At 37.4% G+C, this 19,603-nt stretch overlaps 2 protein-coding genes, 1 long non-coding RNA gene and 1 other non-coding gene across 5 annotated transcripts in view; 2 read left to right on the forward strand and 2 right to left on the reverse strand.

Annotated features, from left to right (window-relative positions):
- LOC144365605 (uncharacterized) overlaps positions 1 to 2,619 on the forward strand; it is a 60,745-nt gene extending 58,126 nt beyond the window's left edge. Inside the window, exon 4 of the long non-coding RNA XR_013424261.1 lies at positions 286 to 2,619. This is a non-coding gene — a long non-coding RNA (uncharacterized LOC144365605). The remainder of the gene's footprint in view (positions 1 to 285) is intronic.
- A 635-nt stretch (positions 2,620 to 3,254) lies between these two features.
- Positions 3,255 to 5,710, reverse strand: Rpl37 (ribosomal protein L37). Its single transcript, XM_078017883.1, has 4 exons — positions 5,569 to 5,710; positions 4,955 to 5,090; positions 4,677 to 4,761; positions 3,255 to 3,372 (listed from the first exon to the last, which is right to left on the reverse strand). The coding sequence occupies exons 1-4, from the start codon at positions 5,569 to 5,571 to the stop codon at positions 3,303 to 3,305; spliced, it is 294 nt and encodes a 97-aa protein (XP_077874009.1). The 5' UTR covers positions 5,572 to 5,710; the 3' UTR covers positions 3,255 to 3,302.
- Positions 3,453 to 3,532, reverse strand: LOC144367849 (small nucleolar RNA SNORD72). The gene has a single exon (XR_013427380.1). It is a non-coding gene; the product is annotated as a small nucleolar RNA SNORD72 (small nucleolar RNA).
- Positions 5,711 to 11,494: 5,784 nt separating the features above from the next.
- Card6 (caspase recruitment domain family member 6) overlaps positions 11,495 to 19,603 on the forward strand; it is a 39,027-nt gene continuing 30,918 nt past the window's right edge. Inside the window, exons 1-2 of one of the 2 annotated variants that reach the window (XM_078017894.1) lie at positions 11,495 to 11,818; positions 15,542 to 16,087. In XM_078017894.1, coding sequence (XP_077874020.1) covers positions 11,536 to 11,818; positions 15,542 to 16,087 — 829 coding nt within the window. In that variant the 5' untranslated portion in view covers positions 11,495 to 11,535. The remainder of the gene's footprint in view (positions 11,819 to 15,541; positions 16,088 to 19,603) is intronic. The other variant, XM_078017886.1, reaches the window with a different exon arrangement.

A 19,603-nucleotide genomic window follows, 5' to 3' on the forward strand; every position in this document is an offset into this window, starting at 1 on the left:
CCAGTCCCCAAATCTCCTTTCTTGACACGTGGAACTTGCCTTTCTCCTAGTTTCTCCATCAATTAATTCTGCAACCACTAGAAAACTCTCAATTTCGGGAGGGCAGAGGCTATGTCTGTTTTCACTCCCAACCTATCTCAAACGTGGTTTGGCACGTACGGGCATCACACAAATGAATAACCTAATTATTATTTTGGGGGGAGGCGGGGAGGATACTAGGGATTGAACTCAAGGGTACTTGACCATCGAGCCACTTCCCCAGTCCTTTTCTGCATTTTATTTTAGAGACAATGTCTCACTGAGTTGCTTAGCACCTCACCATTGCAGAGGCTGGCTTTGAACCTGCAATCCTCCTGCTTCAGTCTCCTGAGTCACTGGGATTACAGGTAGGTACCACCCAGTCTGCCTAATTCGTTTTTTGTCTGATAGAGATCTCCCTAAATCTTAAAGCTTCTCTAAATTTTCTTGGAGCTTGTATATTCTTAAATGGTTTCAATCATTACTGAATCAAGGATGATTACTGAAGTTCAATCAACTGGTTCCCTTTCTCATTATTCTAAGTGCCTGCCAGATCTTATCACCTCTTTCCCCAAATCAGTTCCCCTTCACACACAAATGTGTAACTTCCAAGCAGATCTCTAGCCCTGGCTGTCTGAATTGCCACCGATTTACTCCACTGCTTCTCAGGCCCTTCCTTCCAGCATCTTAGCAAAACCCAATCTTAATATTTTCCTTTATCTCCATTTCATATTACCTCAGTGAATGTGCTGACCAATTTCTTGCCCTCATCAGAAACCTAAACACTCCTATGTCCTTTAAATAAGGGCTTGAAAGTTAGGCTATTCCCTTTGATTCACTTCAGATGTAGACTAGACATACTCTTGACCCAACCACCAGCTTCACCGCTATTGTCTTAGTCATGATAATCACAGCTACTATTCAAATTTTTTTTGCTTTTAAACTCTTTGAACTATTTTCCCTTCTGGATTTTCTTCTTTCCAATGCAGAATATCCTGACCTGAACAACCACATAGTTGCTGACTGGCTACTTCTCCAAGAGTTCAAATATGCAAAGTCATTCAACTCCTCCCTCCCTGCTTCCTTTTTCCTTCCTGGAAATAACAAACCTTATTACTAAGTGCAAGAGACTATAATCCGGATCTACATCTACAATATTTCCACTTGAAAATTGAATATTACAGTACACAGGGTTGTTCAAATTTTAAGTGCACAGAAAGAATATAAAGAGGCAAGCTGGACTGTACTTACTATACCTGCAAGTCAGGGTTCTTACACTTTGCTTCTTCTGAAACCCTTACATGCCAAACTTCATTGTCTTTAATTGCCAACTTGCAATCTATGCAGGCTAATAATCACTCATTCTATCTCCTTGGCATTTGTATTTATTTGAAAGATTGATGTAGGGGCTGGGGATGTGGCTCAAGCGGTAGCGTGCTCGCCTGGCATGTGTGCGGCCCGGGTTCAATCCTCAGCACCACATACCAACAAAGATGTTGTGTCCACCGAGAACTAAAAAATAAATATTAAAAATGCTTTCTCTCTCTCTCCTTAAAAAAAAAAAAAAGATTGATGTAATAGAGGCATTTCCCAAATGTTCTATTAAATAAATATTCCAAGGCCTAAAATGATGTTTACTCAATATCCAATTCTTATCAAACAAATGAAATGCATGAAATTCACACATTATGTACACAGTAACAAGGATGGAAAGGGCCAAGACACTGTTCCTGAGGTCGCATTTCAATCACCACTTGACACCCATCTGGGTTTCAGGAGCCCTCTGCCCAAGAAATGTAAACTCATTGCTGCTCAATATTAAAACTCAGGAGCTAATAACATTTGTCAGGTATACTGGCTCCTGGTTCAAATATAACATATGCAGATTGCTTGACACTTTTTGGTGGATATATCCAATGCAAACCTTAGCTATGATACTCAGGACATGAAAATTCCAAACTATAATTCAATCTCTTTCCCATTGCTTCTTCTTTGGTCTGTAATTACAACTGTTTCACTTTTTGAGCTTCCTGGGAATTACCAGAGTAATTTCTGATGGAAATCTACCTACTGTGCAAATACCCACTCACCACAAACAAGAGGTAAACTCACCTTTCTTATACCTGATAATACATAGTATTTCTTAATGCATCATGTCACTGCCATCTCACCATATTTTTTATGCTGACTTTTTTGTTCTCTGTATTCAACTTCATACTTCTAGTACAGTGCCCATTTGCTTCACCGTCAAATTCCACATTGAACTTTTAAAACTATTTTAATGGGCTTATTCATCACTCAGAAACCAATGATTAGTAATACTGAAAGACTGATTATAATATAAAGATCCTAAGATTGAATTTAGTTCTATCAAACCAAAATGTAGTAAAAATTGCTGTTTTGATAATTAATAAAACCACTCTATAGTAGTACCATACACTGGGAGAAAGCCCAACAGTGATTTTAATTGAGCAAAGGCTCCGTACAAGTCAGTGTTAAAAAGAGTTCTAGGGCTGGGGACATAGCTCACTCAGTTGGTACAGTGCTTGCCTCACATGCACAAGGCCCGGGCTCAATCCCTAGCACTCCCCCCAATCTGAGTTCCAAGGGATAAATTAGGAAGCAAACTAAGGCAGGACTTAGTACAGTTGTCCCTCATCTGTGAGGATTTGTTACTAGAAGTCCCAATGGGCACCAAAGTCCCATATATAAAGTAGCATGTTTTTATACAACCTATGCACATCATCTCAAGAACTACACAAGGGGGTGTGGGACCAACATCTACCAGGTAGTCACACATCACAGCACAAGGCCTCAAATCTCAGGAATTACCTCTTAATCCATTTGCATAAAAAGCCTTACAGATGCTATTAATCCTATAACATTCTTTCCAAGTTATCTCACACCCAGCAAATTGCATTAACTTTTCACTCAGTTCCTACATGGGCTTCATGCTAGGCGCCAAGCAATCTTTACAGTTGCTAGGAGTATAATTACCATCTCCCAAACAGAATTAATCAACCTTACCCTTCTCCACATGGGAACTCCAAGGCTTCTATGACTGTCAACCACACCCCATATCTACCAAATTATATGCTACTACACACAATTTAGATTGCCAAAACATTCTTAACATGTAAATCTGATAAGTTCACCCCATTCCCCAAGCCTAGGTAATTCTTCAATCCTACAAACCTAGTTCTTAGAAACCAGATACATTTTTAGCACACCAGACACATTTTTAAAAACCAGTACATTTATTGGGTGGCTAATTGTTGGAACTCTCAAGATGAACTGGAGGCTGCAACAGCTGCCCTCTTGGGTTTAGGAGTTGTTCCTTCACGGAATCCATGCCTGCACCATGTTAAAGACAAGAACAGTTACTTCAACAATTCAATAAATACCTTCTAATTTTTGCTAAACAAATTTTAATGAGCTTATCTCAGTTAAATGCTGAAATCATTATTGCATTCATATGTTCAGACATTTATTTGTACAACATCACCGATAAGCTTGTTTTATTTATTTCACTCTGCTTAAGGTATCAACTTTGGATTATAGTTGACTTTAATTTTAATAAAGGCTCAATAACTTTTTTTTTGGGCTATTCTGGTCACTTGGTCAGTACTTTTCTACTAAGGGATCCAAAGTTATTTGTAAAAAACGGTTCCTTATGTCTAGGAATAGATCTTAACTTTCCCTTAGTCAAAGAAAAATAATGAGCAGGTTGAACAGTAGAAGTTTTGTAAAACAGTTTTCTATTTCAACTTTATACACATTCATACCTAACCAAGCAAAGAAACTACAAATGCCCCTTTAGCAAGCAAGCTTAAAAATCTGTCTTCAATTCGTGGTCTTAGCTCTTATACTAGCAAACTGCTCAGTATCAAGTCCACATAATTGTATGACTTCAAGTGCAAAAAGATTCAAAAAGGTTTCACGAATACAACTAAAGATGCTTATGAAACCTAAAAATTAAAATCGTCTTGTGACCTTTGAGACCCCGAGTATTAAGTGAATAGAGGCCAGGTATTCTACAAAATTCATTTTATATAGAGTAACTCCCATAACAAAGACTTTTCCATCCCTAAACATCAATAGATTTGCTGAAACAGGGTATAGTAAGAGAAGGTGTTCATGTGAAGCCTACAACACTTTTGGATATCAGTTAAATCCTTTAACTGGCCTTACAAGTTATTGTTATAAAATCCAGATTCTCAGCTAAGTCTCAGGTGGGCCTGTAATCTGCATTTTAAAGAAATTCTAAGGCCCAGACTTTGATTACAAGACTGGAAGGCATCTTTCTACATAGCAAACTGGCCAACACCACAAACATGAAGTTTAAATCAAGTAAGCCTGACCCCACACCTTCAGTATTGTCAGGACAAACTTTGATTCCAATTATACAGAACCTAGGTATGCCTTATAAATAGCATCGTTTCAGGTAGTCTAGCTTAGAAAAACGCTCCATATTTTTTACTGCAGGATTAACACTATTTAGATCAACTGATGTCAAGTGAATAGCAAAAAAAGGGGGGGGGAAAGCTCCGAATATCTTATTCTTTCTTACACCAGAGTAGAATAATCTTACATAAGCAACCGTGTTGGTTCTTATTCAAGCTCTCAGTACCAATTATATTGAAATGGTAAAACTGTACCTGAATCTGCGGTATACAATTTTTAGGTGCCTCATTCTACCAGTCCCGGTGGTATTTCGTCTTTTAGCCTTGGCACTCCAGTTATCTAAAACAAAAAACGGCAAATTGTTTTCCCCTGACTGTCGACCAATTTTTTTAAGAGTACTTTTGAGTTTCATGCCATTTCAACAACATACAGAATTCAACAGTTCTGTATTGTGCACCAAATAAAAGCTTAAAGCTACACTCTTACTTGGATGCAGTGCAAAACAAAACAGCTTGAATAACATTTGACTTACACTTTCTCTTGCGCTTGGCAGGATAGCCACATTTGCCACAGGTCGACTTCTGAAGGTGGTAGGCCTTAGAGCCACAGCGGCGGCACAATGTGTGCGTCTTATTACGACGCTTCCCGAAGGATGACGTTCCCTTCGTCTGGAGATTATAAGGATAAACAAATCCGAAATCTGACAATTTCTATATGCATTACGACGTTTTCTAGGAAACTTAACATTTTTTTAATAAAATATTTTTTTAGTTGTTGATAGACATTTATTTTATTCATTTATTTATATGTTATCAGACCAAAGCCTGAGAACTCCTGCTAGGTACCACCACCACAAATTCCTCTGCTCCCAAACTTCTTCCGTTAGCTCCTACCCAACAGCAACGTTATGTGAACTCCCCCAAAGGCCTAAGAGAAGGGAAAGACATAAAGCAGCGCCAGCTCCACAACTGCGGTGTCAGTCCCTCTGTCAAAAGCCCTTCTTCTGGTTCTTGTCAGCCATCGCATGCCTCTTTCATGCTCACCAGCTCCCCTTACTCAGAGCCTTACCGATCCCCCATAAATACAAAGTTAGTGCAGCACAGAGGACGAGGATGGAAAACGATTCGGAGAGCATTACAAACTCACCATCTCGCGTCGGCCGCCGAATCCAAAGAGACCGGAAGAGAAGGCACTTCCGCTAGATGGCCCTCAGAAGCTTCCGTCCAAGGAACTACTTCCTGCGGGACGCAGTGCACTGCTTTCAAGCTTCCGTCGCCGCAGTTGGCGCGCTGTGGGTGGGGTCAAGAGGATGCACAGAAGCAGGCAGAGCCAATCAGGTTTCCGCGCCCGTCAGACCGGCGAGGCTCTCTGCTAACTAGCATGGGATGGGCGTGTCTCTGTTGGACCCGCCTCCGAGCTGGGGACTGTTTGTAGTGAAAGCCTTGGAATTTTAGCTGCGGCCGGCCTCGTGTCCTTATCAGATCCGGTGCCACACTGTGGGTTCCGGTTGTAGGCCGGAGAATCTGCCGAGTGGGCCGGCCGGCCCGGGGCACCTGCACCGACTCAGCGCTGCCGGCGCGCGTGTAGTGACGGATTGGGACTGAGATCTCGATTCGGGAGAGACCAGTTTCACCGATTCCTCCGCTTTGCGGGCTGGAGGCTCTTGGCTGACGCTGGCTCTTGCTGTGAGAGGTCGCTAACAGCGCTCCGGCAGGAACTGGCCTTGAAGGGACTGGAGCTTAGCATCCAAAGGGAAAGTCAAAGTGGTTGTTGAACAGTAGCTATTTAGAGGCAAATGATTTGATCCCAAATTTCATTATGCCGAAGAGTCTTATCGTGGAACTTGTTAAATACTGTTTCAGCACCCTGCTGTCAAGCTATCCTGTTGCAGCAGGTTTGGGTTTTAAATCAGTCTTTTTTTTTACATCTTTATTTTATATATTTATTTTTATATGGTGATGAGGATCGAACCCAGTGCCTCGTACATGCTAAGCGAGCGCTCTACTGCTGAGCCCCAGCCCCTAGAGCCTGTACTTAAAAAAATAAAATTCTATTTAGTTTTGAAATCGATAGTCCCATGACCAATTCCAATAAGTGCTATTGCATTTGTAACCTCTTGTCCAAAAACAAATACAAAGAAGCAAAAACAACACAAGAAGATTACCGGATATGTAAGAATTAATGGAAGCGGGATAGAGGAGAGAAGGGAAAGGGGAAATACTCAGGAATAATATGGGCAAAATTATATGCATGTATGAATATGTAACAACAGATCCCACCATTGTGTACAGCTATGCACCAATAAGAAATAGGGGGAAAAATTAATGGGGATAACAGGTTCCAAATAATAAGTTTGCTTTCTAAAGCAACCTCAAGAATTCCTGGCCTGTCACAAGCAAAATTTTAGCACATGGACTGCTAGCAGAATAAGACATTAGGAATCAGAGGTTCCATTTTCACAGGTTAACAATTGATTAGTGCCTAATAAATTACCAGAGTCTTCTCCAGCACGGGATAAAACGGGAAGTGGTAGAGTGAAAGTGGGGGAGAAAGGAAGCAAACAAAATCCAGAGAATTAGATGCTGAATTTCTAAATTACGTGTTGTATTAGGTTTTGTTTTGTATTTGCTGTTGCCACAAGTTAACACAAACGTAATGGCTTAAAGCAACCCAGGTATAAAGTTTCAGATATGGGGAATGAATAAATTCTAGAGGTCTGAATCAAAATATTGTACCTAAAGTTAATACTGTATTAGACACTTAAAATCTGTTGAGAGTATATATCATATTATCACAATTTTTAAAAACACACAAAGTTTTACTGGTTGAAAGCATCGGGTTTCACTGGACTAAAATTAAAATGCAGAGCTGGGAGTGTAGCTCTGAGGTCCTGTGCCTGCAAAGTAAGTGCAAGGGTCAGGGCTCAATCTCTAGCACTGAAACAAAAACAACAAATGGCAAAATTAGAATGTTGGCAGGACTGTCTGCCTTTCTGGAGGCTGTAGGAGAGAATCTGTTGTTTTGCCTTTATCAGATTCCCCTGGCTGCCCAAACTCCTTGGTTTATTATTGCTCCCTTCCATCTTCAAGGCCAATAATAATCTTTTTCAAGATTCGTTAACCTCTTTCTTCCTCTTCTACTTTTAAAGCCCCTTGTGATTATGTTGATCCCACCCACATAATTTCTTCATGGTAAGGTCAGCTAATGAGCAACCCGTCTTCAACCCTAATTGTCATTGGTCCTGTAACCTAATGTTTACAGGTTGTAGGGATTAGGAAGCTCAGAAATAACATCAGTGTAGAAAAGGTAGGACAGGTGTCAGCTGCTAAAGAGCCAAGTAGTATGACAGGCACTATGTGAGTCTCTGTACCTCAGACATTCCAAGAACTGAAAACACTGGAGAAAATGAAATATATTTCCTTTTTTTCTAATGAGAGGTGGTGGTTTTGGTGTTCTTGAAGCCGTATCAATTTTGTCCTACCTGCTGAGAGACCCATGAAGTTCCTTTAGAACTTCCAGTTTCTTATTCAATTGCCAGGTTAAGATTAGGAATAAGTTATCTTTTTCTTTCTATTATTATTATTATTTTTAAAGACAGGGTCTTTTATGTTGCTAAGGCTGGTCTTGAACTCCCAGTCTCAACTGTTACCTTTATGGTGGCCTTCCAAGTAGCTGGGACTGCAGATGCATACCACCAAGCCTGGCTTAGCTCAATTTCTGAAATAGGTTGTGTAAGGTGTTAGTTTAGGCATTTATCCTCTAAAATGTGTCTTTGCGCAGTGATAAGAGAATATATAAATCTTAAATCTTGTATCCATGGTTCCCATATACTCAAGTCTCTTAATCTTTAGGACTTGTTGCATTTTAGACCTATTGTTTTTATATAATAAGCAGAATTACTGCTATAAATTTAAAAATTTCATGTCTATATCATTTTTTTAACTTTGTGTGTGTGTGTGGTTCGGATAATTAAACCCAGGGCCTTATGCATGCCAGGCAGACAACTGAGCTATCTCGCCATCCCCTTGTGCCATTTATTTTTATTTGAAGGCTATACTTTCGATTCTGAAGCTCTGGACTATATTTTATATAATAGAGAACATCAGAGTCACACTCACCCTTCCCCCAGATCATTTCATTTGCATTCCAAGCCCATGCTATGTAAATATCCTGTTTGAAAGTAATTAAATTCCCAGCAGATTTGAAATCTCCTGGAGCTGACAATCTCTCCTGGAAAGAGGAGGAGAGTGGAGCAGTTAAGAAGAGATGATGTTTGGGAGTCCTATTACTGATCAAATTGAACAAGAAGAATTGGTGAACTTGATGACATTATGAATCTAGTTTGGGGTCATGAAGTGGAATGAATCTTTTGAAACCATACTTTTGAGACACATGTTTTAAAACTCTTAATAAGAATAGAATGGTAGTGCCCAGAGTCTGGAAGCAGGGAAGGGGAAGGAATGGGAAGATATTGTTCAACAGCAAGGTTTGGGGGCTTGCATGCCTGTGGTCAGGCCATGGTTTGGCTGATCATTGTCTCAGGACTTTTCTTTGAAGTTCTGGGAAAGAGGTCATCACTTGAGGGGGTGATCTGTGATTTGGTTTCCATAATGAGATGTCTGCTTCCATTTGAGGTAGTAGCCTTGATTAGTTTTTGGGTAATTGATGTCCCTTAGGGTATATTCTCTTCATAGGGTTATTTGAGCTTCATTGTCTCCAGTTGCTTGAGAGTAGTTTCTTGTCACTTTTCATAGACACTTATCAATATGACCTATATATGCATGGGTATTTTTAAAACAAAAAAGGGGGCTGGGGATACAGCTTAGTGGTAGAATACTTGCCTAGTATGCATTAAGTCTCTGGGTTCAATCCCCACCACTGCAAAGAAAACAACAATTATAACAAAACCCCCAAATGGGATCTACAATGTGCTGTTTTCCATAATAATACTGTGGAGAGTAGACTTGAGTCCTGCTCTGAGTTACTCTATGATGAATAGATCAATAGTTTTCAGGCTGTGTCTTACTCTGAGTTAACTCCATTTAAAAATAAAATATTTTTAGTTATAGGTGGACACAATATCTTTATTTTATTTTTATGTGGTGCTGAAGATCGAACCCAGTGCCTCACACATGCTAGGCCAGCACTCTACCTCTAAGCCACAACCCCAGCCCGAGTTAACTCCACTTTTATAAAGCTGGAGTTTGCTATGTGTTATTTCATTTTAAATATAAGTGCTGAGATAGAATGATTCTACATTTTGTTTGTGTAAGTAAATAATCACCAGCTTCCTAGCACAACCTGATAAATAAATAATCTTCCTAATAAATAATGAACACCTGAGAACTTATTGAATTAAATCGTTAGCATACTGATTCATAGATATATTGAGCCCACATCAGAAAAACCAGGCACGTGAGTTTATCAAACACACCAGACCACCTAATGGAGAAACCCCTTCACTTGGGACCCACAAAAGGAGGAGCACCAACCCATCAACAGACCATGTGGTAAAAGCATCATGAGGTGGACAGGAGACAAATTTCCAACTCTCTGTCCCTAGGTTTAGCTTGATCTCCCTGCTTGATGTGGTTAACTTCAAAAGTGCTTTCCCTCTTGACCCTAGCCTAGAATAAGTTCCTTGCTGTGACAGCTCTGTGCCTTGAATGCCCTGAACAAGTTCTTTGACTGGTTTGTAATCTTCTCCAACCACCTGTAGTGACCTTTATTCTTAAGGATGTATGTACAAGAATCTGCATTACAATATTGTTTATCATAACACAAAATTGAAAATAACCTAAATTTCTTTTTGGAGATATGGGGAATGAATGTTGATATGTCAAAATGTTTATATGTCATATCCTCCTCTACCCATCTTTACCCTTTCTTGATCTTTCTGTAACCTTTACATATCATGATGTAAAATGTGACATGTGACTTGAGTATTACAGATAGTAGTAATTCAGATTGGAATAAAAGAATAAAGCTGTTATTGCCCAGCTTATAACTACTAGGTGACACACAACTACTCAGTGAATTGCATCCAATGAAAGTGATATTGTTTGTCAATTTGTGTTATTCAATAAATTCTGGCAAGTGAAAAGACATAAATGTGTGATCCATGTTAATGACATAGCTAGCTCACAACAAATATATTATGGATATCGTTACTTTCAATATATATAAATCTTCATCCTTTTAAATAGTTTCTAGGATGTTTTACTTCTGACATATCAAAAAAAAAACATTCATTCCCCACATCTCCAATAGGAAATTTAGGTTATTTTCAATTTTGTGTTACGATAAACAATGTTGTAATGCAAATTCTTGTACATACATCCTTAAGCATTGGTCTGATCATTTTCTTAAGAGAATTCCTAAAGTGGAATTGCTAGACTAAAGGATATACATTTTTATTTTCATCATTTACCTAGTGCTGCATATATTGCCAGATTGCTCTCCAAAAACCAATTAATTAATTGGCATTCTTATCATCACAGTATAGGGTTTAGAGTAGGGAATACCTAGTTCATCCTGAAGTTCAGGAGAGGTTTCTTGGAATAGCTAAACTCCAGTCTTCATGAGACTTTCAAGCCACTAAAAGAACAGATAGGGCTGGGAATGCAGCTCAGTGGGAGAGCACTGGAAGTTTCAGGTTTGTTTGCTTTACAGTACTGGGAATTGAATCCAGTATGCTGTACCACTGCATTATATCACAGTCATTCTTAATTTTTCCTAAAGTTTTAATTTTGAAACAAGGTCTCACTATATTGCCTAGACTGGCCTCAAACTTTTAGATCCTCCTGTCTCAGCCTCCATAGTAGTTGGGATAACAAATATGGGCCACCAAGCCCAGTTTAGGAGTCCCTAGTTTCTATTCCTAGTACCATAAAATGGGGAGGGGGAAGGGAACAAATAATCCACAGGGAGCCAAGTTCAAAGAATTCTCAGGGTTGTACTCCTCCTTAGTGCTTGTTTATATATGCTCCCTGCAACACTAGGTGTCCTTTGCATATTTTATCTTGCTAAATAGAATTGCTCTGTCTTTTCCTCTTATCTGTTTATCCTTCAAAATGACATCATTGTCCATTTCCTGCTCTAGGAACCAGAACTATGGCTGCTGAGAGCGTTCCCTCAGAGATCATAGAAAGACAGCGAAAAAAATTGCTTAATATCCTCCAACAAGATCCAGATTCTATCCTGGATACGTTAACCTCTCGACAGTTGATTTCTGAAGAAGAGTATGAGACTTTAGATAAAGTTACAGATCCCTTGAAGAAAAGTCGAAAGCTGTTAATTTTGGTACAGAAAAAGGGAGAGGTGAGCTGTCAGTATTTTCTCAAGTGTTTACTTAGTACTTTTCCAGAGTCAGCTACTACTTGGGACTTACAGCTTGGTGAGTTGAATTTTTATACTTTGATGGGGGTTGGGAGTAAGGGTAAATGTAATGGGGCAGATTTTCTGAAAAAACAAAAAACTAGCACCCTTTATTTTTGTTTGTCTTTCTCCCTGAGGTAATCTTCTCTGAATTATGAGATAGGGAAAAAGTGTGCAGAATTTAAAAAGCAGAGAACAATGTATCTGATTGATTTAGAGGATGGGTAATTTGTTGATCTTTGAATTTTGTTCAAGTTCAAACTTTTTTGTTCAAAAATTTCAGTTGTTTTATAAAGTGCTCATTGTTCTGGTATTACATCCTGAAGTTCCTCCGTTGGAAAGAGAATACTGTTAATCATAGCACAATCTGGGGTTTCTTTCTCAAATAAATGAATTCATAGGTGTTAACAGTTCTAAGACCTCAAACAACATCTTTCACTTAGGATAGCCATTCTGAAAATATAGGAAGAATAATTTTTAGCATACCTAGATGGCAGATCCATAATTAATTTACTCTGTGATAAGAATAAAGCAGAACCCTAGTTTTCTGGAGCAACTTAAATGCTAGTTCTTTTAAAAATAATTATTTATCTAATAAACATATCATTTTAACTGACATATACTAGCTGTATGTATTTATATGATTCAATGTGATATTTTAATTTATATATTCAATGTATAATGATCAAATCAGGATTATTGGAATATTCATTACTGCAAATACATATCATTTCAAAATCTTCTCTCCTAGCTATTTTGAAATAAACTCAAATGCTAAATCTTAAGTGGTTCAAAAATAACTAGTCTCAGATGAGGGAACATTTACTCTAGAAGGTATTATTTAGCGATTCTGGAAATTACCAGTAGAGGCAGGTGTAGGTCCTTTTTTAAGGAATCAAAAATATTCAGGATTATTACTATTAACAATGAGCACTTTATAAAACAACTGGAATTTTTGAACAGCAAAGTTTGAATTTGAACAAAATTCAAAGAAAACAAAATATCCAACCTCTAAATCAATCAGATACATTGTTCTCTGCTTTTTAAATTCTGCACACTTTTTCCCTATCTCATATTTCAGAGAAGATTACCTCTGGGAGAAAGACAAACAAAAATGAAGGATATAGAGAGGTAGGGACTAAAAAAAAAAAGTGAATATTAATAACCCTCAGGTAAGACAAGACACATATGCTTAGAAAGATAAATCTTATTGTTTCTAGGACACACTATTTGAAATTACATCTATTTGCTTACAGATTAAGAATTATAGAGATTAGATTTATTTTGTAATAACTTGAGGAAATATGAGTTGTGAGTCACACTAGTTCCACAAGTGAATATTGCTCATGATTCAATTTTTCTTTTCTTTTTCATTAGAAAAATATAATTATACATAGCATTGGGGTTTATTTTGGCAAAATCATACATGCAAGCAATTTGATTTCAACCCTTTCCCTAATTTTCTTACCCTCTTCTCTCCCCTGTTCTCCCTCTTATACTTCACTAATCTTCTTTTCAGTTATTTATTTATTCATTTATTTATTTTGGTACCGAGGATTGAACTCAGGGGCACTCAACCACTGAGACAGATCCCCAGCTCTTTTCTGTATTTTATTTAGAGACAGGGTCTCACTGAGTTTCTAAGTGTCTTGCTAAATTGCTGAGGCTGGCTTTGAACTCATAATCCTCCTATCTCAGCCTCTCAAACCACTGGGGGGATTACAGTTGTGCGCCACCAAATCCAGCTATTTACTTTTTTTCAATGATAATGTTCATAAACATAAGGTGAAATTCCCTTTGGTGCCTTTATATATGAATATAGCATGATTTTTTTTTAAATTAATTTTTTTCCCATTTTCTGTCCTCCTTCTTTCCCTCTCATTCTCCTTCTACTACTCCACTGCTCTTCCCTGTATCTTTATGACTTCAGATCCCCTCCCAACTGCCTTCTTTCCCTTCTTTCCCTTATTTTGCTCTACTTATGAGAGAAAATATTCAACCCTTGACTTTCTGAGTCCTGCTTATTTCACTTGGTATGATTTTCTCCATTTCTATCTATTTACTGGAAAATGCCATTTTTCATTCTTATTTATGACTAAAATTCCATTGTGCAATATAACACATTTTCTTAATTTTCTATTGAGAAGCATCTGGGTTAATTCCATAATTTGGCTATTGTGAATTGTGTTGGTATAAAGATTGAAGTAGCTTTGTTTCTTTAGTATACTGGTTTTTTTCTAATCTTTTGGATAAATATCAAGGAGTGGGATAGTTGGGTCAAATGGTGGTTTCATTCTTATTTTTTTGAAGATGATTTAAATTTTCTGTTTTACACATTTACCCTGTGATGTGGGTCAAATGGTGGTTTCATTCTTATTTTTTTGAAGATGATTTAAATTTTCTGTTTTACACATTTACCCTGTGATGTTGCTATGAAAGATTCAAACTTTTGAGCAAGGAAGTAATGTGATACTTTTTTTTTTCCCATGGGAAAAAGAAGTTCTGATGGTTGACTTGTTGCCATACAAATTAGGTAGGAGGCATTAGGTCCTTCCCAAGAGTAATTGCATGTCTGTGGCTCCAGAAACTGGGGAAGGTGAGACTGGAGGATCACTTGAGCTCAGGAGGTCAAGGCCTGGGCAACATAATGAGACTCACCCTTATTTCAAAAAAAGAAAAAGAAAGAAAGAAAGAAAGAAAAAGAAAATCAAGAAAGAAATAGAGAGAGGAGAGATTATGCTTTGAGAACTCAGTCTATTTTTCCTGAAGTTTATCTATTTATTTTATTTTTTATTAGTTTGTTTTAGTTATATATAATATTAGGGTTCATTTTGAAATAATTACACAAGCATGGAATACAATTAGCTCTAATTCACTCTTAAGTACTTCCCCTTTCTCTTCCCTCCTCCCTCCCCGTCTTCCCTTTGTTTTACCAACTTATATTTTTTTATATATAGGTCTAGGTTTTTACAAATATGTTAGTGCCAAATGGATATAAATAAAAGTGAGATTCACTGTGATATATTCAAGTATGTACATAGGAAAGTTAGGTCAGATTCATTCCACCCTTCTTCCCTTTTTCCATTCCTTTGCCCTCTCCCTCAATCCCTTTCCTCTACTCCACTGATCTCTTCTACTTCCATGAATCTCACTGCCTTTTTTCTTTGTCTTTTCCCCCCTTATTTTGTACTATCTTTCCTCATATTAGAGAAAACATTTTTTTTTTGTACCAGAGATTGAACCCAGGGATCCTTAATTACTGAACCACATTGCCAGCCCCTTTTTGTATTTTATTTAGAGACAGGATCTCAGTGAATTGCTTATTGCCTTGCTGAATTGCTGAGGCTGGCTTTGAACTTGTGATCCTCCTGACTCAGCCTCCCAAGCTGCTGGAATTACAGGCGTGTGCACAATGCCTGGCCCCAGCCCTTTAAAAATTTTTAAATTTTGGGACAGAATCTCACTAAGTTGCTGAGGATCTCACTAGGTTACTTAGAGCCTCAATAAGTTGCTGAGGCTGACATTGAACTCACGATCCTCCTGCCTCAACCTCCCAAGCCACCGGGATTATAGGTGAGTGTCTTTGAGCCTTACTATCAGAGAAAACCTTTGACCTTAGATCTCTGAGTCTGGTTCATTTAATTTATCAAGCTTTTTTTTTTTTTTTAACTCAAGTTATTTTACAATTTCTTTTTATTAAATTGAAAAAACAAAATAAATAATCAAATCTCTTTTTTTTCAGAACTCTTAAAACACAAGGATATCACATCTCTTCAATCCAGAAGTAAGAATTCAGAAAATACTTTTTCCCCTAGAGAAGAACAAAACAAGAATCCTGAGACCAGAGTGTTTTCCAAAGAGAAAGAACATTTGGATCTGAAAACCTCTTCGTTCTTTAGGGACAATAAAACTACTGACCAGGAAATTGCTTTGTCCTTCAGGGAGGAAGAGAAGGACTATGACACTTCAAAAATCACATCGCCATATTCAGTCAAAAGAGTTGAATATGAAGTTCCAGCAACCATTACATATTTACAGGATGGACAGAGATATGAGGAGCCAGATGATTCTTTGTACTTAGGAAAAGAGGAATGTCCAGGTTCTGCTGGGTACACTGAAGATGCAGAAACTACTATGAAAGAGGGAGGTTATGATGTTCTAGAGCACATTGTGCATCATGGTAAAGAAGACTCCAAGTGTTCAGAATCCATCGGATTCTCTGATGAATGCATTCCTGAGGAGTCAGAAACCAGCATTTCATTGGAGGAGGGAGACAAAAACCTGGAAGGTATGGAGACTATATGTGTATAGTTAATCAGGCAACAACCTGTCAATAATTAATAAGGTAGCTAGGACCTAATGGGGAAAGGAGATGACATGGCACAGATGTCAGTAGGAAGTCAACTAACTAGACATTCCTTGTACCTTCTAATTCTGGCATGTCTTCAAAGCTGAGTGTTGACATAATGGATCATCAAGGACCTGGGAAATGGTTGACAGTATAGCTGTCCTTCAGTATCCAAGCCAATAAGTTGCAGAACCATTCATGGATACAAAATCTATGAATGCTCAAACCCCTTATGTAATATGGTAATGATAGTAATCGCCTACAACCTATACATCCTATGGTATACTTCACTTTTATTATATATATATATATACTTTTAAAAATATTCTTTTTATTATATATACTTTTTAAAATATACTTTTATTTTTAATTGGCGCACAGTAAGTGTACATATTTATAGGGTACAACATGAGATTTCAATACATGTAAATAGTGTATAATGATTTAATTGAGGTAATTGCATATCTATTGCCTCACACATATAGCATTTCTTTATGTGGGAAACATCAAAATCCTCTCTACTAGCTATTTTGAAATATTCAATTTATTGATAAATAAATTATCAACCATAATTACCCTACTGTGCTGTAGAACATTACAAACTATTTTTCTTATTCAGCTGCACTCCATTAACCATCCTTTCTCTCTCTCTCCTTTCCTCCCCCAAGCTCCAATTTGCTTTAAATCATCTCTAGATTATTTGTAATATGAATATACTGTAAATTTCACATAAATAGTTGTTATACTGAATCGTTTAGGGAATAATGATAAGAAAAAAGTGCATGCAAGTTTAGTACATATATAACTTTTTTCTAAATATTTTCCATCCACAGTCAGTTGAATCTGCACATGCAGAATCCCTGGATGCAGAGGGCTAATAAGCAAAAGTAAATATTGATTGGCAGCTTATAAAATGTCCACAGTCACCTTCTATCATACATATAAGGAGTTGCTAATCATGGCTTTTAGGTGTAACCCTCTATTCCTCAGATCAAACCACTTTAGTTATTTTTAGTGTCTTTATGACCAGGAAGATATTAGGATTATAGTTTAAATCACCAAAGTGGAAATAGTCAGTAGAGGAGATTATGGTGAAGATTTAAGGTCAAGATATTGTTACTTGTCTTAATCTAAATCATATAATGCTATCTTGGTGAGGAGAATTACGTCAGTACAGTGTCTTGAATCCAAATATTCCTTTTAATTATTTATTTTGCTACTAGAGATTTAACCCAGGGGCACATTACCACTGAGCTACTTCCCCAGTCCTTTTCACATTTTTAAAATTATTATTATTATTTTTTTTAATTTTAGACAGGGTCTCACTAAGTTGCTTAGTGTCTCACTAATTTGCTGAGACTGGCTTTGAACTTGTAGTCCTCTGGACTTAAAGGTGTGCACCACTGTGCCTGACTTTTCCAAGTGTTTCTTAATGAACATTGAAAATATGAAAAATATTTCATCTGGAAAGATATTGGCTGCAAAATTAAAGGCTACCAAATTCTGAGTAAAGAATGGAAAGGTATCTACCATCTCACAATCAACTCAAGTCTTGGGGAATCATAATTTACTTTTGGGTAGAAAAAGAATAATTTCTTCCTCATCATGGCTTATAGTAGTTTGCTGGGGATTCTACAAAGAATCACAGAATGAGTGGCTTAAGAAACAAATAACAAAATATATTTTGTTAGACAATCAAGGTGCTGGCAGGCTTGGTTCCTTCTGGAGGAGGAGGCTAGGAAGATGAATCTGTTCCTACCTTTGAGTGTTTTCCTAGAAATCTTTAGTCTTTCTTGGCTGTTCTGCCTTTGTTGTATCTTTCACTTTTCTTTTCTTTTCTTTTTTTTTTTTTTTGGTACCCAATTCAACCCAAATACCCTTATTTTGTTGACTAAACATGTCATATACATAACACAGATGTGTTGAAAAAACAGATTCCACCTCTTGCAAACTCTTGCAAAGTAATATTACAAAGATTATGGATATCAGAAAGCCATTAATTATGGCTACTATTGTAATCAATCTACCATTTCATTATCCTAATGATAATATGAGCATGACTGCAGTGTAATTCTAGTGGTTGCCCATCTACTCTATTTGACTGGAGATATGTAGTTACCCTTTATCTTACTTAAGTAAGATTTGTGTATGCAGCTCAGAACTGGAAAAAAAAATTCAAGCATCTCCAACTTCATGAAGGGTCATTATTATTATTATTATTTTTTGGTACCGGGGATTGAACTCAGGGACACTTAACCACTGAGCCACATCCCCAGCTCTATTGTATTTTGTTTAGTGACAGAGTCTCACTGAGTTGCTTAGTGCCTTGCTAAGCTGCTGAGGCTGGCTGTGAACTCAAGATTCTCCTGCTTCAGCCTCCTAAACTGCTGGGATTATAGGCATGTGCCCATCAAGCCCAGCTGAAGGGTCACTTTTATCATGTTACATTTCATAGAAAAAAAAATCACAGTGTCAAATCCAAGTCCCAGGAAAGCTGAAAACATTGCTTTGTGTGTTCTGTGGAAGGTCAAGTTTACAGGCAGTATCAAGTTTCTTCTACTTCAGCTTGTAGTTTGGGTCAATTAATGAAAGAATCAAATTTATGTTACTTTCCTTTAGCCTGAAATGTGTGTTTATTATTATTGTTTTTAATATAGTTATGCTGGTGGTAAAGTCTCTTTGTACTGGGGATTGAATCCAGAGAGGCTCTACCACTGAACTATATTCCTAGCCCTTTTTATTTTTTATTTTAAGATAGTGTCTTGCAAAAGTTGCTTAGGGCCTTGCTAAGTTGCTGAGACTGGTCTCAAACTTGTGATCCTCCTGTCTCAGCCTCCTGAGTAGCCAGGATTCCAGGCTTGCGCCACTGTGCTCAGCAAGTCTTTTGGTTTTTGTTTTTGAAAAAATGTCTTTATTTGCTATTTACAAGGGTACTTTTGTTGATTATACAATTTCAGATTGGCATTTTTTTGCCATCAGCACTTTATGGGTGTCATTTCTCTGTCTTTTAGCTTCTGTTATTTCTGATGCTGTTGTCAGTCATTTTATCAATCTCCTGAAAGTGCAGTATCCTTTTTATTTCTAATTGTTTTCGAGAGTTTTTTCCTTCTTTTTTTTTTTTTAGCAGTTTATTCTGATAGTTCTTGGTGTAATTTTTTTTTTCAGTTGTTCATAGACCTTTTTTTGTTTATTTATAAATATGCAGTGCTGAGAACTGAACCCAGTGCCTCACACATGCCAGGCAAGCATGCTACTGCTGAGTCCCAGCCTCAGCCCCGTAGTATTTGCTTTTATCTCCTCATTATTTATAGATTTTCCTGAATCTGTAAACAAACAAACAAACAAACCCTTTTAAACCAATTTGGAAATTTTTGAGCCATTATTGATTCAAAATTTTTTTCTGTTTACTTCCTCTTTCTTCTTTCTGAGATTTCAAGTACACGTATATTAAAGTTG

The sequence above is a fragment of the Ictidomys tridecemlineatus genome, chromosome 1 (assembly GCF_052094955.1).
Source record: "Ictidomys tridecemlineatus isolate mIctTri1 chromosome 1, mIctTri1.hap1, whole genome shotgun sequence".
NCBI lineage: Eukaryota > Metazoa > Chordata > Mammalia > Rodentia > Sciuridae > Ictidomys > Ictidomys tridecemlineatus.